The sequence below is a fragment of the Gymnoscopelus braueri genome, assembly GCF_963280865.1.
Source record: "Gymnoscopelus braueri genome assembly, chromosome: 8".
Lineage (NCBI taxonomy): Eukaryota > Metazoa > Chordata > Actinopteri > Myctophiformes > Myctophidae > Gymnoscopelus > Gymnoscopelus braueri.
Genome location: NC_137609.1, coordinates 39,953,078 through 39,980,002, shown reverse-complemented (window position 1 = coordinate 39,980,002; position 26,925 = coordinate 39,953,078). Strand labels below are relative to the sequence as shown.

At 41.3% G+C, this 26,925-nt stretch overlaps 1 protein-coding gene across 1 annotated transcript in view; it reads right to left on the bottom strand.

Moving 5' to 3' along the window:
* Positions 1-26,925, bottom strand: part of LOC308090535 (rab proteins geranylgeranyltransferase component A 1-like) — a 49,693-nt gene continuing 22,768 nt past the window's right edge. Inside the window, exons 11-17 of the mRNA XM_080435748.1 lie at positions 20,242-20,316; positions 13,548-13,655; positions 12,583-12,646; positions 9,646-9,742; positions 6,890-6,988; positions 2,857-3,002; positions 1-1,604 (exon numbers count right to left, since the gene is read on the bottom strand). Of these exons, the coding sequence (XP_080291874.1) occupies positions 1,209-1,604; positions 2,857-3,002; positions 6,890-6,988; positions 9,646-9,742; positions 12,583-12,646; positions 13,548-13,655; positions 20,242-20,316 (985 nt within the window). The 3' untranslated portion in view covers positions 1-1,208. The remainder of the gene's footprint in view (positions 1,605-2,856; positions 3,003-6,889; positions 6,989-9,645; positions 9,743-12,582; positions 12,647-13,547; positions 13,656-20,241; positions 20,317-26,925) is intronic.

Genomic DNA, 26,925 nt, shown 5'->3' with positions numbered 1-26,925 from the left:
GCTGAAGCTTTATTTATGGATTTATACTTTTATGGTTTAGAGTAGAAGCACAGTAGAGTATGTAACTGTACAGAGAGTCTATGACAGGCTCCTGGGGGACATGCGTCTGTCTGCTGTTCATCGCCCCGACAACCGTGACATTTATTTATACACAGTGACAAAATAATAGAAGCAAAATAGAAACACAGAAATAGAAAGGCCACAGTTCAGTTAGAAACTCACACACACCATGCACACACACACACACACACACACACACACTCACTCACTCACTCACTCAGCCACTGCACGCACATGTCAGAAAATATATAATTGGCTGCATTTGTTATAAATACATTTAAAACAAAAAAGGCAATGAGACAAAATACAATGACTGGAAAGTCACAGTAAGTCATTTCTCTTAAATCAAACAATATTAACCCACCAAGACCGGGAACACATCTGTGTCATTTTCAGATTTCTTTGGCTATTCAAAAATAGCAGATCTACAAGATCTACAAGCACCGAGTGCCGCGATATGAGCTTGTAGATCTGCTATTTTTGAAAAAAATCTTGAACATTTTTGCAAATCTTTGAATATATATATAATAGATTTTTACAGCGAACAAAATATTTGGAGATGGAGGTCCGTGACTATTTTAGGTGGTCCTTGACATTTGAGAACCACTCGCAACATAACGTTTTTTTCTTTTTGTAAAAATGATATATTTTCAAAGATTTGCACAAAATGTTCAAGATTTTCCAAAAATAGCAGATCTACAAGCTCGTAGTGCGGCACTTAGGAGCTTGTAGATCTGCTATTTTTGAATAGCCCAAAGAAATCTTAAAAATTACAGATACTTTCCCGGTCTAAATGGGCTAAATGAAACAATATTAAATAAAACACGACCCCCAGTGGAAATATTAGAGACATCATTTAGGAGATTCTCTAGCAGATGAGTTGAGGCTTGTAGCACAAAACCATTTGGCAAAAACAACAACGACAACAATAAAGTATACAGTACATGAATACAACCAGAATAAATAACAGCCGACATGATGATCGTTCAGACAGTCTAACAACTCCAGACAGCTTACCCACAATTCCCTGCAACTGAGTTTGGTGTCTATAGTTTTACAGACGTGTGTGTGTGTGTGTGTGTGTGTGTGTGTGTGTGTGTGTGTGTGTGTGTGTGTGTGTGTGTGTGTGCGTGCGTGCGTGTTTGGGGTCACTCCTCCACCGGAGGCTCCTCTTGAATCTCTTCCCCCTGCTCCTCCTCTCTCTCCTCCTTATCCTCCTCTCTCCCTTTCTCCTCCCCTCCGTCTTTCTCTTCTTCCCTCTCCTCTCCCTCTTTCTCCTCATCTCCCGCCTTCTCCTGCTCCCTCTCCTCCCCTCCCTCTTTCTCCTCTCCATCTTTCACCTCCTCTCCCGCGTTCTCCCGCTCCCTGTCGTCCTCCTCCTCTCCCTCTTTCTGCTCTTCCCTCTCCCCCTCTCCCTGTCTCTCCACCTCCTCCTGTCCCGGTGAGGAGGAGGAGTTGTCTCCGTCATAAATGATGTCTTCGGGGTTGGGAGCCGGAGGACAGAACTCCTCCTCTGGAAGAATCTTCTGGAAGATGGACTCCGCCTGGAGAGAGAGAGAGAGAGAGAGAGAGAGAGAGAGAGAGAGAGAGAGAGAGAGAGAGAGAGAGAGAGAGATGAGAAGTGATTCTCTAATATAAGTCAGCCTTTTAGTATTACAAATGCCACAAGGGTTCATACACAGCGCCGTCGGAAGCTATTCCCAGTTGGGGGGGACATATTTGTACCGGCCCACGAAGTCGTGGCCGCGCGCGCGCAGCGCGCGTGCGCACCCCCATCCTCGCGCGCGCGATTTTTGCGGTTCTGGGCGGATATTTCCAAGTTTTGGGTGGTTATTTGCGGTTATTTCTTTTTATAACTCTTAACTCATTTACTGCCAATAACGCATATATGCGTTCTATTGAATACATCACTTGCCTGCCAATAACGCATAAATGCGTTCTATTGGAAAAAAAATAATAATAATTAAATTTGACCCTAAGACCTAGGAGATATGATTAGTTGAAGATCTAGACTCCTATCCACTTCCTTGTTAACTTAAAACTTAAAAATTCTGTATCTCGGCTCCTGAGTACTTTTTGTTTTTCAATTAAAAATCTCTGGCAGCCAACAGCTAAAAATCTGAAATAACTCTGGCAGCTAGTAATAAATGTGATTGTGCCGCTCTTCCACCTTCAAGCAGCTCACAGCAGCAGCCAGCAGCCCTCCCTTCCAGGCAGCGGCCGCGGGGTCCTAGTGCCGGCCTCATTTGAGGCTTTTTTTTCCTCCTCTTTTTCCCCGTGGCCTCGCGGCCCAAATACCGGTTCGCGGCCCACGCGAGGCCGCTCCGCGGCCCGCGGGGGACGAGTCCCCCCCGTCCCCCCCGTCTCCTACGGCCCTGTTCATACATGCCCATCATGTCATGGGTTCAGATTCATTCTAGTCATATTATGGGTTCAGAGCCATAATATGACAAGCTCACAATCTCACAGTGAGCTTGTAGATCTGCTATTTTCAAATGGCCGAAATATAGGGGCTGAAGTGGTAATGTATGTTTTGTAATAATAATCTAAATCTACAAAGTAACTAATGAACTAAAGTTTTCTAATAATTGTAGTGGAGTAAAAGTACAATATTTGCCTCTGAGATGTAGTGGAGTAGAAGTAAAAGTATTGGAAATTGGAAATACTCAAAATTGAACTTAAGTACAGTACTTAAGTAAATGTACTTAGTTACTTTCCACCACTGGGTTTAAGTGGTTGAGTAAAGTGTCCAAAAAGTCCTTAGAGACAGTGGGTTAGACTAGGTGTAACTCTGACCAGGGCGATGGGGTGCTGGTGTCCCAGGGAGGCGTCCGGCCCGGAGCAGACGTGCACGTTGGAGGGAAGGTCGTAGCTCGCTGCCTCCACCGCTGAGCTGTCAGCCATGTTGAAGTACATGCACCACAGGACAGAAGGACGGCCCTCTAGACACACGCAGGCACACGCACACACACACGCACACGCACACGCACACACACACGCACGTGCACACAGATAACAGAAATACAATCAAAGTCAGACAGCAACACTATTAAAAAAATATAGAAAACAAAAAATATTTCTTATGTTTCAAGACACTGCTCCGTTTGTCCCTCCCAGGCTTCCATTTGTCCGTGTCAATTTGACATTTTAGTGAGCTTAGCTCCCCAGCATGCTAGCTATGTCTCTGATGGCAAGAAAGGGGGGAGGGAGAGAGAGAGAGAGAGGTTTACAAGTCTGTTAATACTCTGTCTAATATTACCCTTTAAAAAGCATAAGGAAAAAAGGAACAGAGAGAGAGAGAGAGGGAGGGAGAGCGGAAGAGAGAGGTGTCAGTTGTGAAATGTCAAAGTGGCCATTAGTCAAATGTCAATTAGAATACAGGTAAGTTTAACTGGAACATTGTTTGGGATAGCAGAAGAGAGAGAGAGAGGGGGGTGAGAAGAGAAAAGAAGAGAAGAGAAGGGAAGATAGAAATGGAGAGGAGAGATGAAGGTAAGGGGAGCGGAGGAGAAGTAAAGAATGATGTGAAGAGAAGCGTGGAGGAGGGGTGTGAAGAGAGAGAGAGAAGAGGAGGACAGGAGGGAGAAGAGAGGAGAATACGTGGAGGGAGGGAAGAGAAGAAAATATAGGAGAGGAGGAGAGGTGTAGCAAGACGAATGCAGTTTTTAAAATGTCAGTCAAAAACACACTCAGGAGTGTCACACAGATGTGACAAATGTCAGATTAGCATACAGCTGCACTCTGGGTGGTTCACACATGCAGAGAGAGAGAGAGAGAGAGAGAGAGAACCGCCCGAGAACACACTAAAAGGTTTGAATGTTGCTCTTCATTCCTTTTGTTTCCATGTCTCTCTCTCTCTCTCTCTCTCTCTAACACGTCATGTAGAGAGCTCATTAGTCGGCCAGGTCATCTAAAATGTCACCTAAAGACTGATTTAAATACTTAGTCGTACCACGGTGTCGTTTGCCTAACATAGCTGTTGAGAATAGCTGATCTACAAAGAACGATGGGAGGTTCCACCACCGCGGCCTCAGGCCTGTGTGTGGAGGATCTCAGGTAAGGCATGAAGAAAGAAGGCACCGGAGCAAACTCAGCAAACATCTTCGGCAGGACCTGACGTAGATGTATTGACATTGTTTATTTGCCTGCACCCTGTTAATAAAAGAAAGGCTTCAATTGTCCGAGTTTGCTCCAGTGCCTTCTTTCTTCATAGCTGATCTACAATCTCAAAACGCGCCGCAACATTGACGTACAAATTAAGCATGACTCTACAAAGACACGAAAACTTCCATTCTACGTACGTTCTACACACTATAACACATGAACCAAACACTAAAAAGTAGGGGTGGGACGACATATCGATACTTTCTCCCGCGATAAATAATCGGTATACTGCCGGAAAATATCTATATAAAAATGTTGTGACACTTTGTTTTTCCGACTCTGTATTTGTGTAATGATGATTTTGAACTGTTTGGTGCTATTCTATGTGTTTATGAATTGAATACAAGGACTATCGTGATATATCGTTGGTAAAATGTCATGCAATATATCGTGTTATCGCAATATATCGAATATCGTGATATTATTGTTATCGAGGGCCTAATATCGCCACAGATATCGTATCGTGAGATATCGTCCCACCCCTACTAAAAAGTGTATACATGATCACTGGTTACCATTTCACATACTTAATGTCACTATGAATTGAGTACAAAAGGACCCCAATTGAAACAAGCCATTGGCTTTTGGTTTCAAAATTGGCAGACTTCTAAATAAAGTATTCAATCAATCAAACTCCACTTTTAGCTATTATTCTAATATTTGGCTCATTTGGTTATTTTAATAACTGCTAGAAAGATTAGCTCAGTAGAGCACGTCCACCAAAGCAGGCAGCTTGAATGTCCACACGGTGTTGCAGTGCCATGAACACTGCTGTGTCCCTCTGTTGGGAAAAGGTTCCATTGAATATTTTCATTTCATTTCATCATGGTTAAAACAAATTAAGCCATTAAGACCTGGAACGCATCTGTGTCACTTTTTGATTTGAGCAACAAAAAAAAAGCATTATTTTACACTTTGGCTATTCAAAAATAGCAGATCTACTTGTAGATCTGCTATTTTTGAAAAAGTATGAAAATGTGTGCAAAGCTTTGAATATATATTGTTTTAAAGCGAACATTTGTAACTCAAATCTTTGCTTCTGGGGGTCCCTGGGACAAAATATTTTGAGATGGGGGTCCGCGGCCAAATACATATACATTTTGGGGGTCATTGACATGAAAAAGTTTGCGCACCACTGAACATACGTTTTTTCAGAATACCATTGGGATTTAGAAGACATATTACAGAATCGGAACCTTAGGCCTCAATGGGTTAATAATAAATGCGCACGCCATGGCCCGTTTCTAAAACAAAGCATAGAGACAAAGGGAGTATTAGCTCTTCAACTGCCAGAGTATACAACTAAATAAGGCCCAGTTTGCCAGCGATTTTTCGATTTTCTTACCTTTTCAAGTAGTCACAGAATATTTATCTCCAGTACGATCGATCGCCTGATGGTTGCTAATCACTGAGGGTTTCACTATGCTTCCCCCCCCCCCCCAAAAAAATGTCATCGCGACCTCCCGTTCGCTTGTTATACGCCGTTAAAAATAGCATGTTTCGGCAAGAAAACACAGGAGCCGAGATACAGGATTTTTAAGTAATAAGTTAACCAGGAAGTGAATGGAGCAGTAAATCTTTGGATCACGTTATCTCCTGGTTCTGTGTGAAAAAACTAAAGAAAAAAAAGAAATGTCTGGCGTTGAATTCATGCTTGAGCTTTTTTTTTGGGGGGGGGGGGCTTTTTCTGCCTTTATTGATAGTTTACAGAAGACTGACAGGAAATGGGAGAGAGAAATGGGTGACACACAGCAAAGGTCATCGGGAACGGGAGTCAAACCCGCAAGTGTGCGCGTGTTGCACAGCACATCATCTCGGAGGTCGTTCACATTATAATTACAGACAGTGTCGGGGAATAAAGATAATAGTTCTACAGACAGAGAAAGAAAGGAAAGGGAGGAAAGGAGCGAGGGAAGGAGAGAAGAAGGTAGAGATGGAGGGTTGAGTGCTGGTGCGGAACAGGGTCAGAAAGAAAGTCACCTGGATGGAGAGATCGTTTATTCATTCATCAGAATGAGCGAGAGTGCAGAGAGAGAGAGGGAGAGAGAGAACGATGTAGTACTAATAAAAAAATACGAAAAATACGAAAAAGAAAATAAAAACACGGCATAGTTTCAAAACAGTGATAGTCATTACAATGAGTTACACTGCTAGAAAATAAATCATGTCATATCAAATTGTCTCCATATGTAATACGCCAGTAAGTTCACCAAGTCTTGAAGTGAGGAACAATTGAAATTGTAATATCCCAAGTAGGGTTAATATAGTTGTTAGAAATTAATTGAATGTGTGTGTGTGTGTGTGTGTGTGTGTGTGTGTGTGTGTGTGTGTGTGTGTGTGTGTGTGTGTGTGTGTGTGTGTGTGTGTGTGAGCACGCACGTGTGTGTGTGTGTGTGTGTGTGTGTGTGTGTGTGTGTGTGTGTGTGTGTGTGTGTGTGTGTGTGTGTGTGTGTGTGTGTGTGTGTGTGTGTGTGTGTGTGTGTGTGTGTGTGTGAGAGCACGCACGTGTGTGTGTGTGTGTGTGTGTGTGTGTGTGTGTGTGTGTGTGTGTGAGCACGCACGAGTGTGTGTGTGTGTGTGTGTGTGTGTGTGTGTGTGTGTGTGTGTGTGTGTGTGTGTGTGTGTGTGTGTGTGTGTGTGTGTGTGTGTGTACACGTATGCTTACCTTGATCTTGGGACTCTGGTGTTTGGAATAGTCTGGTAACCACAGGCAACAGGTCTTGGTAGGCGGAGCCAACTGATTGACAGGTGAGGTGGACTAGATCTGACGGAATAAAAGATTAAATGAATCTATTTAGTTGCAATAAATACAACAAAAACAGAGATAGATCTATCTAACTTTATACCACAATCATCTCCCAAAATGATTGGCTGAAAAGCCAGGATCTAAAGAGTGCCAACATCTCCTGATAGGCTGCAGTAACAAATAAATATCAATAAACATATGAATGAAACTGTGTTATAATGGCAATAATACACGCAAGGTTATGAAACTGTGTTATAATGGCAATAATGCACTAAAGGTCGTGCTATTATGGTGACACTTGCACTGAAGTGCGACCCTAGCACATCAGAGCCAATATCTCACAGATAGCTCTGGCTCTCATGTATTATTGCTTAAGTCTATCTATCCATTCATCCATCCGTCTAGCCATCCTTCCAAACAAACAGAGTTCATCATTATCTTTGCCCAATGGTGTGTGTGTGTGTGTGGGTGTGTGTGTGTGTGTGTGTGTGTGTGTGTGTGTGTGTGTGTGTGTGTGTGTGTGTGTGTGTGTGTGTGTGTGTGTGTGTGTGTGTGTGTGTGTGTGTGTGTGTGTGTGTGTAAGTCAAGTGCAATCACATTTAAGTCAAGAGCAATCACCAAAGGATGGAATTTAAGGACAAAGCCAATGCTTCTGCTGTGTGTGTGTGTGTGTGTGTGTGTGTGTGTGTGTGTGTGTGTGTGTGTGTGTGTGTGTGTGTGTGTGTGTGTGTGTGTGTGTGTGTGTGTGTGTGTGTGTGTGTGTGTGTATTGAGATGAATAGGGTTAGTGTTTTGTCTTAAAAGTCGTTCTGGCCTGATAGTTGAGTAACCAATCATACTGTACTGTGGCATCCTGATGATGTGGATCTGACAAGCGGAACACACACACACACACACACACACACACACACAGTCACATTTACCCTTCATCGTTCTCTCTCTTCCTGCTCTCTAGCTTGCTGTCCCTCTTCCCTTACTTACTCCAGAAGAAGATGATATCGTGTACATCATTTATCAGCGATCATCTTTTCTTGCCTGCTTTGCGGGTTACAAATGATCCGTTCATTTCCTGCCATAGGTGGTTGATTAATCAGTTCTGTTGTTTTTCACCTCAAGGACAGAGGAGGAGTTTTACGCTAATTCTTCATACGATTTCTCACTCCCCTAATTTAAAAGGGAACATCTCACGCTAATATAGGTGAAATATGTTTGTTATTAGCGTTAACGTATGTTAACCCATTAAGGCCTGAGGCCGATTCAAAAATGTTTTTCTAAATACAGTTTTTTGAAAAAAATTCCCCCCAAAAAATTCACGATTTTTCAAAAATAGCAGATCTACAAGCTCATAGCGCGGCACTCGGTGCCGCGCTATGAGCTTGTAGATCTGCTATTTTTGAATAGCCAAAGAAATCTAAAGTGACACAGATGCGTTCCAGGCCTTAATGGGTTAATATGTCATCCTGGGCTTCTGCAGATTTAAAAGTTAACTTTTTTAATGATTACTGCTGCTGTTGTGTCGTATTGTGTAGTGTGTAGTGCAGTGGTTCTCAAAGTGGGGTCCGGGGACCCCCAGGGGTCCTTGAGGGGAATCCAGGTGGTCCCCAGCCACATTATTGATAGAACCAAATGGACCCGTATGCGTCTGTAACTCTGAGAGCGTGCAAATGGAACGTACACTCTCAGAGCATCTGTCATTTTAGATTTTAACCACTTCATTATTTTATACTTTGGCTATTCAAAAATAGCAGATCTACAAGCTTACAGCGCGGCACCGAGTGCCACGCTACGAGCTTGTAGATCTGCTATTTTTGAAAAATCGTGAACATTTGCGCAAATCTTTGAAAACGTATATATTTTTTGAACAACATTTTTAACTCAAATCTTTGAGTCTGGGGGTCCCTGGAACAAAATATTTAGAGAAGGGGGGGGTCCGCGGTCAAATACCTATCATTTTGGGAGGTCCTTGACATGAAAAAGTTTTAGAACCACTGATATAGAATATGTTGTTCCAGGGACCCTCAGCAGCAAAGATTGGAGTTACAAATGTTCGCTTTAAAAAAAAATATATATATATATATTCAAAGATTTGCACTAATTTTCACGATTGATTTTTTTTTTACAGATCTACAAGCTCATAGCTATTTTTCAATAGCCAAAGAAATCTAAAATGACACAGATGTGTTCCCGGTCTCAAAGGGTTAAAATAACACTGATGATACTTCAGTGTAGATTGGGGGGTCCCGGAGATAAAAAATTGTATCAAATGGGGGTCCTTGGCCTAATGCATATAAACTGTGGCCCCTTGAAATTTAAAAAATCTTCTCTTATGGGGGGTCCCTAGCACATCTTATCAAATGGGGGTCCGCAGGCTAATATGTGTCAATTAGGGGGTCCTTAACATGAACAAGTTTGAGACGCACTGCTGCAGTGGGTAGAGAACACATGACACACACACACACACACACTAGACATTGTAGTTTGATAAACTGCGATCAAATATTTGGTCACTGTATTTCTTTGGCACAAGTTCAGCTGTGTGTGTGTCTGTGTGTGTGTGTGTCTGTGTGTGTGTGTGTGTGTGTGTGTGTGTGTGTGTGTGTGTGTGTGTGTGTGTGTGTGTGTGTGTGTGTGTGTGTGTGTGCGCTTGCGTGAGTGTGTGCGTGTTGTGGTACTTACAGGTTCCAGGTATACATGTCTGGGTGGAGGAACATAGCTCTACCAGCCTCACCACTGGACCACCTGGTTCTACTGGTGGAACCGATACTAACGATACCTACAGACAGACAGACAGACAGACAGACTCAGAACCCAAGATATGATGATTTGAAGATTTGCTGCTCCATTCACTCTTTGTTTAACTACTTACTAAAAAAGGCTGTATCTCGGCTCATAAGCACTTTTTTTTTACAATTAATTTTGGTTGTGGCACTCAGAACCAAAATTCCATAAATAAGCATGGCACTGAAAGAGTTATACATGTATAAAAAATATTAAATCTGTCATTCATTTCTATGAATGTTTCAGTTATTTGTCATAATCTGCCACGTGGAATTTTTGCTAACGAATCCTATAAAAGGCTTCATATGTCTCAAGGCTTCACAATTAAATCGTTAATCGCAATTATTTGAGTGTCACTTAATTGTCAACTTAAATGTGTAATCGTGACAGGCCTAAGCACAGTATCTCTGTGTGTGTGTGTATGTCCCCCCCCCCCCCCCCCCACCACATAACTCCACAACTCGGATCATCCAACCAATCCGAGTTCAACCCTGCCGTGCGCAGGGCCGGCCGCTGCTATAAGCAATATAAGCAGTCGCTTAGGACCACAACCACTACGGGGGGCCACATCAACAAAAAAAATAGTTTATTTATTTTATTTTTTATTTTTTTAATTTACTTTCATATTGTAATTATGTAATGTATCTCCTATCCAACAACTAACGTTTTTATTTTAATATTCAATACAAATGATTTTATAATGGGGGTGTTTAGGGGGCCAAAAAAATCTTGCTTAGGGCCACGAAAACCCCAGGGCCGGCCCTGGCCGTGCGTATCGCAGGGGACCCCAAGGATCAGGGGATGTGCAGGTGAAGTTGGCCGTATCGGCGGATGAGGAAAAGAGACACAGACAGACAGATACAGAAGAAAACAAAAAAAACGAGCACTCTCAGTCTGTATATGATGCAGTTTGCCTGGTGAGCGGATCACGTAGATTCACAGTAAGAAAGTAATAGCCAGCCTCTCCGAAGTCCTTCTGGTACTTTTAATTCATTGCGCATGGACAGTCACTGCATACACGGACGCGTCAAGCCTTCCTCAGCGTGATACAGAAGTCTCAATATATATGTGTGTGTGTGTGTGTGTGTGTGTTAGCCTGCAGTGTTCACTAATAACATGAAACTAATCTGGTTCTCGCTCTCACTCTCTCTCTCCCTCTCTCTCTCTCTCTCTCTCTCTCTCTCTCACAGACACACACAGACAAGATAAATGAAATATAATAATTCTCCCTGACCAAACCTAATTCAATATTTCAATATTTAACTCTCACCTAATTAGGCGGCACTGTGTGTGTGTGTGTGTGTGTGTGTGTGTGTGTGTGTGTGTGTGTGTGTGTGTGTGTGTGTGTGTGTGTGTTGGGTGTGTGTGTGTGTGTAAGGTCGAGGCAGAGCAATTCATTTGAGGATTTTCTCGCTCTGTCTTCAGTAATTGAGATTGCTTTCTCCATTTCTCTCTCTCTCGCTTTTTGCCTGAATCTATCACTCCATTTCAATCTCTCTCACCCTCTCTCAAAATGATAATGATCTCAGGACTCAATGACAATGGTGACGGCCTCGTTCTCGTTCTGCTGATGAATTTTGCCATTTCAAAATGTGTTTCATTTGTTAAATGAAACACATTTGGATTTTGTTTCCCTGTTAAATACGGTTAGACTTTTCTACTCTTGGTATTACTGGTGGTACACAGATTCGGGTCCGGGTGGTTTCATATTATATTCTATATCTGCTATTTTAGAAAAAGTCGCGAAGATTTGTGCAAATCTTTGAATATATATTTTTAAAGCGAACATTTGTAACTCAAATCTTTGCTTCTGGGGGGTCCCTGGAACAACATATTTTGAGATCGGCGTCCGCGGCCAAATACATATCATTTTGGGGTCCTCGACATGAAAAAGTTTCAGAACCACTGACATAGCAACATACGTTTTTTCAGACATTTCAAGACATTTTGTAGAATCGGAACCTCAGGCCTTAATGGGTTAACACCTGAGTGGATCTGAGAAGACATGTACTCAGCACTGATCAGTAGAGAAGAAAGAAAATAAGTGCTGTGTGATGATTAGACCGACCTGGGATCAGATTACTGCAGCGCAACATACAGTACAGGGAGGAAAAGTTGAGCTGTGCATGCGTGCCATGTTGGCAGCTGTGCGTTCAGTGACTTGGGAGAGACCATAACAGTTATGTGGCTCCACAGACGTAGAACACTAGTACTATCTATTATGCTATACAGAAATATAGCACACTATACATGCAACTTTAATCATAACAATCAATATGGTTTAACCCATTGAGACCGGGAGCGCATCTGTGTGTCATTTTTAGATTTCTTTGGCTATTCAAAAATAGCAGATATACAAGCTCGTAGCGCGGCACTCGTGTAGATCTGCAATTTTTTCGAAAAAATTCGTGCAAATCTTTGAATATATATATTTTTAAGCAAATATTTGTAACTCAAATCGTTGCTTCTGGGGATTCTACAAATGTCTTCTAAATCCCTAACAGTTTTTTGAAAAAAACATATGTTGCTGTAATATCAGTGGTTCTCAATTTTTTTCATGTCAAGGACCCCCAAAATAATATGTCTGGCTACAGCTGTCTGCGGACCCCCCTCCCCCATCTCAAAATATATTGTTCCAGGGACTCAGATTTGAGTTAAAAATGTTCAAAGATTTGCACACATTTTCACGATTTCTTTAAAGAAATAGCAGATCTACACGCTCACAGTGCGGCACTCGGTGCTTGTATATCTGCTATTTTTAAATAGCCCAAAGACATCTTAAAATGACACAGATGCGTTCCCGGTCTTAATGGGTTAAAAAGTGTCACTGGTTACCTGTTGTTCTGATTCGCTGGGAAGAACAGAACCATCTGTGATGAGAACAGCTCTGGAAATGCTCCTGGAGATACAGAGTAAAACAAATTGAGACACACAGGCAGACCCAGAGACATACAGCTGGTACATTATTACGTTGGTCTATCGCAGTGATTCTCAAACGGTGTGCCGAGGTACACTGGAGTGTCGTGAAACAAGTGTGCTTTGGGATTTTGCGACAACCACACATTATTGCAATACAGTATATACTATAACTATACAAAAACTATTTATGAATTATTCTTTAACATACTATATCAGTACTTTGTGCTCACTCATTTCCCAGTACAGAGGCAAATTCTACACCCTAAAAACATATATTTTAACCATTTTAAACAAAAATAGCACAGCGTCGCAAGCTTGTGGATCTGCTACTTTTGATGCTTTTGTGTGCAACGCTTTGTGTTTTGCTTTTGCGCTTGTAGATCTGCTACTTTTGCTATTTTTGAATTTGAATCCTGAAAAGTAACAATCCTGAAAAGTAACAGGGTAATAATATTGTTCTAAACCCATGTTCTTGCTGCTCTATACAACTAGAAATTGCATATTGAGTTTTTAACCGTAGTTTTTTTTAGTTACATATTCTGATTTTATGGAAGATGCTTCTGAACATTGATAATTCAAATACTCTTTAATCTTAAAATAATTAATAACCGGAAATAGCCAATCTACAAGCTCACAAGTTTGTAGATGTTTTCGGTGCTGGTTTCTATGGAGACCAAATGACTGAAATCAGTCGTGGCGACTGAGAACTTTAATCCATGATGATAGTAAACCAGCAGTAGAACTCTGAGTTAACGGCTTACAAATGGTTAACAGGAGTGATTAATAGCCCATTAACTACCATTTATCTGTCTAAAAAAAGTCAATCTATAAGAGTGAATGAGTGACAGACCAAGCTGGCACCACGATTGGCTAATATTCACCTAGTGGGTGTGGCCCTTGTCTTCTGCCCGTCCCCAACATGGCCGTCCTCCACCACGAAATGGCTACAGCTGATTCGCAGACCTCGGCTGTCGATCACGGCCTTGCACCTAGAAGGGGGAGGGGACAACAGAATCAGAATCATGCTTAGAATGAAGACTCAAATTCAGGATTAAAATCAGAATGAGGATGATAAATCATTTTATTCTGCCGTTCATACGAGGAATGTTGTTTGGTGCTACTGTAGTTGCTATGAACTGATCGCTCAGCCCCAGAGAACATAATGAACCAGGTCCTTGACAGGCAAATGTATTACTATTATCATGACTTGAGCACAGCTATAACGTTATGTTTTTATTTAACTGACACTTGGGCAGATGAAAACAACTCTTCTAACTTCAGCTTTATGGGTTAAAATATAATACGAGAGCTTAAGTTTTTACCACTGAACTAATAGAGCATGCCTGCGTTCTCAGGGGAGAAATAGAATTTTGACCTTTGGGTCAAACTCTGTGTCAAACCAGAAACAGTCAAAGGTCGTGTCCAACCTAGACACTTGATCTAAATGTCTCAATAGAGGAGCAGGGAGACCAAATAAAAGAACCTTTTATTCACAAAAAATAATTACATATTAGAGCTTTAATTTTCAAAAATAGCGAAAATAGCAGATCCTCTAGCTCAAAACTCGTTTCATTGCAACACGTTGTGAGCTTGTACATCATTTTCCGATCTACAAACATGTCAAAGACACTAGCTTATTTTGACAAACAAAATGTTTACATGACTCATCACTTAGCTGATCATAACAAAGATATAAATTGATACATTATTTCTAACTAATTGTTTTGTGTGTGTGTGTATATATAGAGATATATATAGATAGTTATGGTATACACACACGTACACAGCACATGTGCGCATCTCCAAAATATTGAAGGCTGCTCTCAAACGCCCCGCCATGTCTGTTTTTGGTTGGTGGCCTTTCCAAGGGTGTTTCACACACACACACACACACACACACACACACACACACACACACACACACACACACACACACACACACACACACACACACACACACACACACACACACACACACACACACACACACACACACACACACACACACACACACACACACAACCAAAACCTATTATTGGGAATAATGATGCGCATAAAAGCTCATCCATAACCTTCTGACATAACAAGGAGGATGGGGAGACACACACACACACTTCTCTTGGGGCATCACTTTTGCTGGAAGGTCATTGACACACAAAGTGTATGCATACACATATATGTAGTAGACAGACAGATACACCGACAGACAGACAGACAGACAGACAGACAGGTGAGTGCAAGAGCAGAGACAAAGGCAAAAGAGAGACAGACAGACACGCACGCACGCACGCAGGCAGGCAGACAGACAGACACACAGGCAGGGTGAGTGTATGTAAATAAAGATTTATTTACTAGTAAGGAGACCTTCAGTCGAACCAATGGACTGATAGATGGACTAAGGGACGCACACACATCTCCACTTCTCTCTTTCACACACACACACACACAAACAAACGCACGCAAGCGCGCACACACACACACACAACACAAACACACAGTCGGCCAGTCAGTCAATCAATCAATAAGTCAGTCAGTCAGTCAGTTCAGCAGTCCTCCAGCCAGTCAGACATGAAGGTGTCCTCTGTGTGGAGAACAAACGTATCTAGCATTGTTAGCCTTTTCCACTGGCGTCATTGGGTACAGTTAGCCATAAGCTATAACTGCCCTTAAAAAAATGTGGCTACAGGGCATTTAAATTGGCTGCAAAACAATAGTTAATTTTAGTTATATTGTATTCATTCTAATTTGAGGTCATTTTAGTTACTAATTATGGCTCTACCGCACTGCTGCTGCTGCTATTACCCCGATGTCCAAATTCATGCTCTTTAAAAGAGGTTCAGCTCTAGCATGCACCTTAAAGTTAGAAACTGGGTGAATATTTAGTATGTACTATGTTTTACGGCGTATAGTTTTATTAATGCTTAACATTTTTTTATTGATCTTACATTTCAAAGTGTTCTCTGGAAACCTTGGACCAATAGAGAGACTGATAGTGGGGCCGACAGACTGAGTGGCTTACTAGCTGAATATTGACAGCTAGAAACATATATTATTAACCAATTAACACATTGATTGCCTAGATCGCATATATGCGTTTTTCAAATCCATCGCTTGATTGCCGCAATTCTAAAGAACGCATATATGCGTTCTTTGGAATTTTCATTGTTTAATCTGTGATTGCGGTGTTCTGTGAATTTTTCATCATCAGTTTCGTTTTCTGTTTACATCACACTCACCGGGTTCCGGATTCATGACGCAGATTCCGTTTCTAGTTCTCGGAGGCCTTTTTTAGGCATTTTAGGCGAGAATAGGTAAAAACACGGTTTTTCACACGGTATAAAAAACTAACGGAGAGCTCCAGTTCTATTTTCTTTAGTCTGGATGACGAACAGCCATCGTCGTCGTGTATCACATCGAACTGAAGGCCGATCGCCGATCTGCGAAAACGTCACATCCGGTTACGACGTATGGACTGTTTGAGCCTGTTTGGGGGGGGTCGAGCGAGTCAGCGAGTGATCAAGGTGTCAATCTGCTGCTCTCTGCTGGTCGATCTGTCGTATGTGTTTAAAACCGCAGCCAGACAAACTATTTGAATGAAAAATTACAAAATAACAATAACAAAAAAACACGAATCACACAAATCGCTGGCACAGGGGTGAGTACATTATGAATAAACTCTGGCAGTCAATGTGTTAAGACCTGAGACCGATTCTACAAATGTCTTCTAAATCCGCTATGTCGCTATATCAGTGGTGCTCAAACGTCAACGACCCCCGAAATGATATGCATTTGGCCGCGGACCCCCATCTTAAAATATTGTTCATATATATATATTCAAAGATTTTCACGATTTTCACGATATATATTTTTTTGCAGATCTACAAGCTCATAGTAAGGCACGAAGTGACGCGCTATGAGCTTGTATATCTGCTATATTTGAATAGCCAACTAACTAATGTGGTATATATAGCGAATATAAAATGACACCGATGCTTTCCGGGTTTTAACTCTTTGATTGCCATGGACAAGCTAATTCATCCGACGGTACTTGATCCACAGTGCCACGAACGAGTTAGACGAGTTGGGGATTTTCAGTGGTTTTCCTTCAGATGGCGCTGTTGGCTACCTTATGAATGATATCTCCTTTCCTCTTGCTTTACGGCCAAAACAAGGCATATTCAACTAGCCACAGCTTGGCAATGGATTATTTTTTTCCCCCCCCGAGACTCCCGAGATCCGAGTGCGTGTAATGAGGCGACTCTTTGTGTCTCCTACTGTAACTGCTGCCGGTCATCAAATTATTGGCTTAGGAATGCGACAAAAACTAAAAACTATCTATGAATTCAAGTCTCCATGGGGTGACTAATCGGTAAGTCTTTTTGGGGGTGAACTATCCCTTTAATGTTACCCTGAAGTACAAATTATGATCTTACAATTCCACAAAATTCCACCAAACCTCTTCTTGTATTATGGGTAGGGGTGTGCCACAAATTTCACGATACGATACAATACACGATATTGGGCTCACGATATCGATACGATATATGGCACTTTTTTATTATGAGGGGGGGTAAAAAAAGCTTATGAAAATATATGGGGGGTAAAAAAAGCTTATGAAAATATATGGCAAATGCAAACAAATACTTCTGTTTTTGAATTATTATTATTGCCAAAAAAAAAGCCAAAACGATACATATCGTCACGAAAACGTATCGCGATATATCGCGGGACAATATATCGGCACACCCCTAATTATGGGGATAATTATTTTATCATGTATACTTGGCCGTGATGTTCCAAGGCCCCAACAGTAACTCAGTCAACAAATCAGTCATTTAATCAGTCAGTCAGTCAAGCAGGCAGTAAATAATGACCAAGAGACAGAATAAGAGGGAGAGAGAGAGAGAGAGCGAGAGAGCGAGAGAGCGAGAGAGCGAGAGAGCGAGAGAGAGAGAGCATCAAAGAAAGGAGCACTGAAGCATGGATGTCACGGGCTGCGCACACACACACACACACACACACACACACACACACACACTTTCTCTCTTTGTCAAGGTAAGCATCGTCCATCATAACAGAGTGGAAGAGAAGAGAAAATGATAGTAGAGAGAAGAGAAGAGAAGAGAAGAGAAGAGAAGAGAAGAGAAGAGAAGAGAAGAGAAGAGAAGAGAAGAGAAGAGAAGAGAAGAGAAGAGAAGAGAAGAGAAGAGAAGAAAAGAGAAGAGAAAAAAAGAACAGAAGAAAAGAGAACAGGGGATAGGACTGAGGAGGGGAGGGAGGAGAGAGGAGAGATTAAGTTATGATGTTAATTTCCTCTCCATAAATTGCATATTTCGCCGATCATAAATTACCTGACTATGTCTGCTCTTAAGAAAGGTCACTTACACAGAGAGACTTACACTGCTTTACCTCTGTCTGAGTCTGAATCTATCTATTTAAAGTTTCTATCTATCTATCTATCTATCTATCTATCTATCTATCTATCTATCTATCTATAGTATCTATCTACAGTATCTATCTACAGTATCTATCTATCTATCCATCCATCCATCTATCTACCTAAATATCTACTGTATCTGTCTGTCTGTCTGTCTGAGTCCTTATCTATCTACCTGTCCTTATCTGTATCTATCAATCTAAATATCTATCTATCTATCTATCTATCTATCTATCTATCTATCTATCTATCTACAGTTTACACTCTGTCTGAGTCCTTATCTATCTATCTATCTATCTATCCATCCATCTATCTACCTAAATATCTACTGTATCTGTCTGTCTGTCTGTCTGAGTCCTTATCTATCTACCTGTCCTTATCTGTATCTATCTAAATATCTATCTATCCATCTACATTGAGTTGTTCAGTTCCTGACAGTACTGAACACATTGAGTTGTTAGTTCCTAACAGTACTGAACATGTTGAGTTGTTCAGTTCCTAACAGTACTGAATACATTGAGTTGTTTAGTTCCTAACAGTACTGAACACATTGAGTTGTTCAGTTCCTGACAGTACTGAACACATTGAGTTGTTCAGTTCCTAACAGTACTGAACACATTGAGTTGTTCAGTTCCTGACAGTAATGAACACATTTGAGTGTTTAGTTTCTAACAGTACTGAACAAATTGAGTTGTTCAGTTCCTAACAGTACTGAACACATTGAGTTGTTCAGTTCCTGGCAGTACTGAACACATTGAGTTGTTCGGTTCCTGACAGTACTGAACAAATCGAGTTGTTTGGTTCCTGACAGTACTGAACACATTGAGTTGTTTAGTTCCTGGCAGTACTGAACACATTGAGTTGTTCGGTTCCTGACAGTACTGAACACATCGAGTTGTTTGGTTCCTGACAGTACTGAACACATTGAGTTGTTTAGTTCCTGGCAGTACTGAACACATTGAGTTGTTTAGTTCCTGGCAGTACTGAACACATTGAGTTGTCTCTGTCAGATGTGGGTCAGCAGTACAAAACAGCTTTGACAACTCATTTACTGCAACCTGCCCACCGGCCAAGATGAAAGACACACACTCAATATATCAACGCACACGCACACACACACGCGCACACACACACACACTCTCGCTCTCATTTTCTCCTTTCATCTCAGGGTTATGTCAACAATCTAGTTAAGAGGTCGTTACTCTGTGTGTGTGTGTGTGTGTGTGTGTGTGTGTGTGTGTGTGTGTGTGTGTGTGTGTGTGTGTGTGTGTGTGTGTGTGTGTGTGTGTGTGTGTGTGTGTGTGTCCTAGCTAACTGATTAATTTAGACACACACACACAACGCCTTTGTTCTCTCGGCTTGATGAAAATCAATTAACAAGTTAAAATGAAATGCTGCATCACTCAACGCAGAGCAAAGTAGATTCTGTCTCACTCTCACTCACGTCTATCTCACGCTCTGTCTCACTCTCCTAAGCTTAAGCCATACTATGTAGTAAGATGGCGCCGCACGCAGAAAATGGCTAGATCTACAAGCTCACAATCGCAACGTGTTGTAGCTTGTAGCTATTTTCGCTGAGCATAAACAAGGCTTAACCACTTCAACTTATTTAACTCATTGGTTCTCAAAGTGGGGACCAGGGGTCCGTGGGGGTGGTCCAGGGGGTCCCCAGCAAAATGTGTGAATATAGCATCACAATCATTTTAACCACTTTAACCTTTTATACTTTGGCTATTCAAATTTAGAATTTAGAAGACATTTGTAGAATCCCCAGAAGCAAAGAATTTAGTTTAAAATGTTCGCTTTAAAAAAATATATATATATATATTATAGATTTGCAAAAAAAAATCACGATAAATAAAAAAAAAATCTACAAGCTCATATCGCGGCACTCTGAGCATCGAATCGCGACGTGTTGTTAGCTTATAGATTGTAGATTTGTTTTCTCTATTTTTGAAACATTTTGAAAGTGAAAGTGGTTAAGTCTGTCTGCTTGTTTTCCAAATATTTAACCAATGACAAGTATTAACAAGAGCAAGGTTTCCACCTGGCGACAGTCATAATGTGTCTATTGCTAAGTGGCCTTGGAGAATAAAGTGATGATTAAAGCCATTATGTTTAAAACAAACAACTCTTACTTGTTGTCTTTGTCGATCACCAAACCCTGGATTGAATGACGGAGACAGTAGATCCCTCCGAACACAGCAGACATTCTGGAAAACAGAGAGTTCACTGTAAGTGGGGTCCTTGGGGAGGTTCCAGGGGGTCCCCAGCTAAATTTGTTAATATACTATAGCATCACAATCATTTTAACCACTTTATCCATGTTGGCTATTCAAAAATAGCAGATCTACAAGCTCGTACATCTGCTATTTCTGGAATTCTCCAAATATTTTACTCAAGTAGGGCAATGCCCGTCACAAGTTGATGATGTCATTTGTCCATGTGTGGTCTAGCCCTATGGAATTTATGGAATGCAGGTGTAAAAAATATTGATTTGATGCTCATATTAACCTTAGGAAATATAAAGTTTCACATGCATTCCATAGGGCTAGATCACACATGGACATGAACTATTTCTAAAATAAATACAATATTAAAGGTGTTTTTAATTAAAAATTTTAGTTATAGACGACAATTATAATGTATTAAGGCATATTTGGCTTATTAGCGAGGGATCCTTTTAAAGGGTTAAAACACCACTGCACATGCTTCTACCGTCTGAAACCCTTGTGCGCCTGCTCGGTGCTCAAGTCTTCCGCATTTGGGCACCAAAATATGGTGCTCAAATCAAGAGAAATGCGGAAGCAGAGCGTTTTTCCGGGTGCTTCAAACGCTGGTGAGCAACTTCCATTGAAATGAATAGCTGGGGGCGGGGCAGTCCGCCCTCTAGATAAATGATAACTCTATGGGTGCAACAGTTGATCGAACTAATCGAATTAATTGGTTATATAAAATAATAGATTTTAGTGTAGTAATTGATTATTCAAAACATAAAACACACAAGCTTGTAGATTGGCTATTTTTCCAGGACACCATTGTGCAACTAAGTATAAAATATGGCTTAAGTGGTTATAACTATTGATATAACAAATCTATTCAAATTCAAAAGAAAGTTCTTCTTGATTATTCAATTAATAGAAAAGAGTAATCGACACAATAATGGCTAAGAAAACAATGCAGCCCTACTAGTTCTGTTCTCACTTCTCTCCCTGCACTCCATCTCTCTTCTCCTCCTCCTCCTGTTCTTTTGTTTTATTTTCACCCCCTTCACTCTCTCTCTCTCTCTCCTCTTTCTAATCTGCCTCTCTCCTCTAATTAATAACATTATCAAATTATGGCACACTTCATAAATCAAAGAGCGCTTGCTGCGCGCGCACACACACACAGTGGGTCAGGGTGTGTGTGATGTGTCCTGCATATGGAAACACACACACACACACACACACACACACACACACACACACACACACACACACACACACACACACACACACACACACACACACACACACACAACTAATCTCCCCAGACGAGATGATGACAGTATAAGAACCTAGCTTTGTGTGCGTGTGTGTGCATGTGCGTGTGTGTGTGCGTATCGTATGCGCATGCACATGCGTGTCTGCAGGGTCGGGGTTCACAGAGGGGTCCTGTCTGCGGCCGTTTTTTGAGGCATCCATAGACAAACCAACACACACACACACTTAATTAAAAACTAATAGCAATCTAAATGTCTGTCAGCTCATGTTAATGACGCCCTGTGTGTATGTGTGTGTGTGTGTGTGTGTGTGTGTGTGTGTGTGTGTGTGTGTGTGTGTGTGTGTGTGTGTACAGTACGTATGTGTGTGTGTGTGCATGGGTGCCTGCGTGCATGTGTGTGCGCTCATGCGTCAAACCTTTAGATCTTTTTAAACCTTTTTAATTTGCCGTGCCAAATTTTTACATGGGGGGGTGGGGGGGAGGGGGGGGGTTGGGGGATGTTGGGGGGTGGGGGGGGGGGGTGCGGGGCTGAGAGGAGAAGGATGTGAAAATATAAGACTAGATGGACAGAGATGACTGTCCTCTCTCTCACACATGCAGCAACGCCACTATCATGTTCCTGGTTGTGTGTGTGTGTGTGTGTGTGTGTGTGTGTGTGTGTGTGTGTGTGTGTGTGTGTGTGTGTGTGTGTGTGTGTGTGTGTGTGTGTGTGTGTGTGTGTGTGTGTGTGTGTGTAAAACGGGAACGGCTTGATTAAAAGAAAACAAAGTAATAAATATGATGACGGGAAATTACATCACAAACAAATTATTACACACGCATGCACGTGCACACACACACACGCACACAAACAATAACCTGCTGAGGTTATTAGTTATCAGCATTTACAGACCAACCAGGGAGAAATGATTATTAACCGAGCAGACAGAATCCAGTGCAGGTGTTCTTACTTTGACATCAATGGACTTTCTATTATTACTAACTACTTTCTATTACTCCTATAAGAAATGGCATGCGATACAACTGCACAGTAAAATCCTGAATGATAATTTAACACTCAGGAGTGTGCTCAGGCGTGTACAATTCAAACCATTTGATTAAAGGTCCATTTGGTTCAAATTTGTTCAATTCTCAGACGTACGGGTCCATTTGGTTCTCGGGTTTAAATTAACACATTGGGTGACAAAACCGGGAATTCCCGGTTTTGCAAAAAGTGACATTGAGTGCCAAAACCGGGAATCTCTGTTTAGTCAATCTTTTTGGTTTTTTGTTTTTTTCCACAAGGGGGGGGCTAGCGCAGCTCTGGAATCACCCACGGTGACTCTGAGAAGGAAGGGACAGATGGATCACCGTGCCAAAAAAACTGGCTCCCGTCCGCTCCCATTCTATCTCCCTAACTCCATATTTTTACAGTGGGGAAAACGGCTCATTTTCGATCCGAGATTATTATTATTATTATTATTATTATTGTTATTGTTCCAGGCGTTAAACAGGACCATCCACCATCGTGCACGCATATATTGTTTACAATCGGGTGCTCGTCGTGGAGTCTGCAGCTGTAAACAGCGCAGCGTTACAAGCGGTGAGATCTCTGGCACTCAACGTCACTTTTTTAACCCATTAAGACCTGGAACTGTGTCATTTTTAGATTTGAGCTAAAAAGCATTATTTGCACACATTTTCACGAATTTTCAAAAATAGCAGATATACAAGCTCATAGCGCGGCACCGAGTGCCGCGCTACGAGCTTGTAGATCTGCTATTTTTGAAAAATCGTGAAAATATGTGCAAATCTTTGAATATATATATTTTTAAAGCGAACATTTTCAAATCTTTGCTTCTGGGGGTCCCTGGAACAAAATATTTTGATGGGGGTCCGCGGCCAAATACATATAAATTTGGGGGTCCTTGACATGAAAAAGATTGAGCACCACTGATATAGAAACATACGTTTTTCAGAAAACTGTTGGGATTTAGGAGACATGTAGAATCGGCTTCAGGTCTCAATGGGTTAATAAAACTCTGGCACCGAATGTGTTAACACTCATGGTTTCATAGTGTATGATTTTATTTTAGTCAGATTACACTATAATTATTTTAAAAGAAAAACTTTGAAAGTTTAAAGTAAAAGTTTCAATTACCTCCTATCAGTACCCGTCAGTCTTTTCTATCCATTCATTATTTAATATTTTCCATGAACAAAGTAACTGTAGATGTAGTGATGAGATACATAAAAAATCTTTCTGATATTGATTTAAAAAGGTAGTCAAAAATATTAAATATTAGTGTATAAATTGAACACACTGTTGACACATTTGTTATATTTAAAATCAAATGACAAATTATTTTATACCCAGAATTACATGGTAAGACATGTGTGTGTGTGTGTGTGTGTGTGTGTGTGTGTGTGTGTGTGTGTGTGTGTGTGTGTGTGTGCGCTCAAGTGCATGTGCGTACGTGCGTGTGTCTTGCATGTGAGTGACAATCTCCAGCAAGCTTCATCTAATATGCAAACGAGGTGTGCCAGGGGCGACACCCTCCTCATTAATATTCATGACCTATATGAGCTAGAAGCATCACACTAACCCTGTTTGTATTTCTACAGGCCAAGACTAAAGAGGATAGGAGCAAATATGTTGTTCAGTGAAATCATTTAAATATAAAGGATCTTGTATCTTGTTTTTTTTGCAGAGGTTATGGCATTATACGTCTCATCTAGTCAGATAACTTGGAAGACATACTCAGCTGTCTGAAGGTGCATAAAAAAAAATTATCTCGTCGCTCTGTTGTTGTTTTTTGCTTGAAGCTTAGTCAATTTGCCAACTCAAAGCTTCAAAACATTATGGGTAACATGACAGTCCATTATGTCCATTTAGAGTGTACACAAATTCACACTATAGGTGGATTCTGCCACTGGATATAAACACAAGATAAAAACAGTTAAAAAGAAAATATTGGCAGAATCCGCTTTGTTCGCATTTGTTAACCCATTGATACCTGGAACGCATCTGTGTCACTTTAGATTTCTTTAGGCTATTCAAAAATAGCAGATATACAAGCTCATAGCGCGGCACCGAGTGCCGCGCTATGAACTTGTAGATCTGCTATTTTTGAAAAATCGAGAAAAAAATTTTTTGGTTATTTTTCCAATATTTTTTTAGGATTTAGAAGACATTTCTAGAATCTTCTCAGGTCTTAAAGGGTTAAGATGCTCAAAGTTTGATACAGCCTGCCAACCACAACAGAGGTTTTGGGTTCGAATCCACCGTCCGTGGTGCATCCGGCTTTGTCGAGCGTCTATATACAAATACAATTGTTTGGGGGGGAGGGAAGCCGGGGGGGGGCGATATTTGTCACTGCACGTAATTCTACGTGCTGGGGGGGGGGGGGGGGGCACCTGTCAGCAGGGAGTATTGGGCGGGAGGAGTAGGACGAAGGCTCTACGTCCTCACGGTGGGGGCTCCTCACTGGCAGGTGAAGTCAGTAGGATACAACATCAGTGACAACACAGAAATGTGTGTGTGGGGAGGAATCAATTGCATCATGATTAAATTGGGGAGAAAAGGAGGTACAAAGAACAACAGTGTTTGGGTTCAGGCATAAAACATGCATAGTTTTACTACTTGCAAACAATAAAATCAAATAAAAAAGTTTGTCTTTCTTGTCACTTTAGTGACGACACGTTTAACCCATTAAGACCTGAGGCGATTCTTTAAAAAAATCTAAATCCTAACAGTTTTTTGAAAAAAAAAAAAAAAAAAAAAATCAAGATTTTTCAAAAATAGCAGATCTACAAGCTCGTAGCGCGGCACTCGGTGCCGCGCTATGAGCTTGTATATCTGCTATTTTTGAATAGCCAAAGACATCTAAAGTTACACAGATGCGTTCCAGGTATCAATGGGTTAATCCTTCCAGGTGACCGTGGCATCAATACGGCTCGGCTGAGGGAAGGTACCGGCGTGCATAGGTCAGCTCAGGAAGCTCCCGCTGCGAGTACGTAATGCAAACACAGATCAGCACGGACACCAGCTCAAGTGTGCTATCCTGTGCTACTGGAAAATTGACATTAGTTAATCCATTAAGACCGGGAATGCATCTGTGTCATTTTAAGATTCCTTTGGCTATTAAAAAAAATAGCAGATATACAAGCTCATAGTGCGGCACCGAGTATGAGCTGGTAGATCTGCTATTTTTTGAAAAATATTGACAATTTGTGCAAATATTTGAATATATATATATATTTTTAAAGCAAACATTTTAAACCCCGATCTGTGCTTCTGGGGGGTCCCTGGAACAACACATTTTGAGTTGGGGGTCCGTGCATATAATTTTGGGGGTCCTTGACATGGAAAAGTTGGAGCACCACTGATATAGCAACATACTGTTAGGATTTAGAAAACATTTTTAGATATGGATTTGGCCATGGACCCCCCATCTCAAAATGTTTTGTTCCAGGGACCCCCCCAGAAGCAAAGATTTGAGTCACAAATTTCGCTTTTTCTAAAAATAGCAGATCTACAAGCTTGTATATCTGCTATTTTTGAATAGCCAAAGAAATCTTAAAATTACCCAGATGTGTATCCCGGATGGAATGGGTTAAGAACAGTAATCTCTGTGTGGGCTGTAATGTCATGCTACTTGGCCGTGAAAGCTAAAGCCTGCGTCGGTGCGCAGTGAGTTGTGTTGCTAGCTTGTTCGGTTTGCGCGACACCCACGTGCAGCTAGGTGTCATTCAAGGCTTTAGTCCAGTGGTTTTCAACCCTTTTCAAGCCAAGGACCCCTAAATTTATATACATTTGGCCGCGGACCCCCATTTGAAAATGTTTTGTGCCAGGGACCCCCAGAAGCAGAGATTTGAGTTAAAATGTTTGCTTTAAAAAATATATATTCAAAGATGCAAACATTTTCAAGATTTTTCAAAAATAGCAGACCTACAGGCTCGAGCTACGAGCTTGTAGATCTGCTATTTTTGAATAGCCAAAGCAAAGTGGTTAAAATGATTGTGACGCTATGTTAACTATTTTTGCTGGGGACCCCCTGGTATACTGCCCCCAAGGACCACTGGTGGTCCCTGGACCACTGGTTGAGAACCACTGCTTTAGTCAACTACATGCGTGTTATAGCGAGAGACACTGTGTAAACCGGACGCTGAAACTGAAAACAGCTGCCCACTTTCATCAACCTCTTCAAAAAGTCGCAGTGTCTGGAGGTAAATTAATGAATATTATAATCTAAAAATCTAACACCTAATCTGAAAGTCTAATACCTTGATCTTTAAACTTTTGAGGAGAGGAGACAAATTCTTGACTCAACAAATCCCTCTCTCAACCCGAGAGAGAG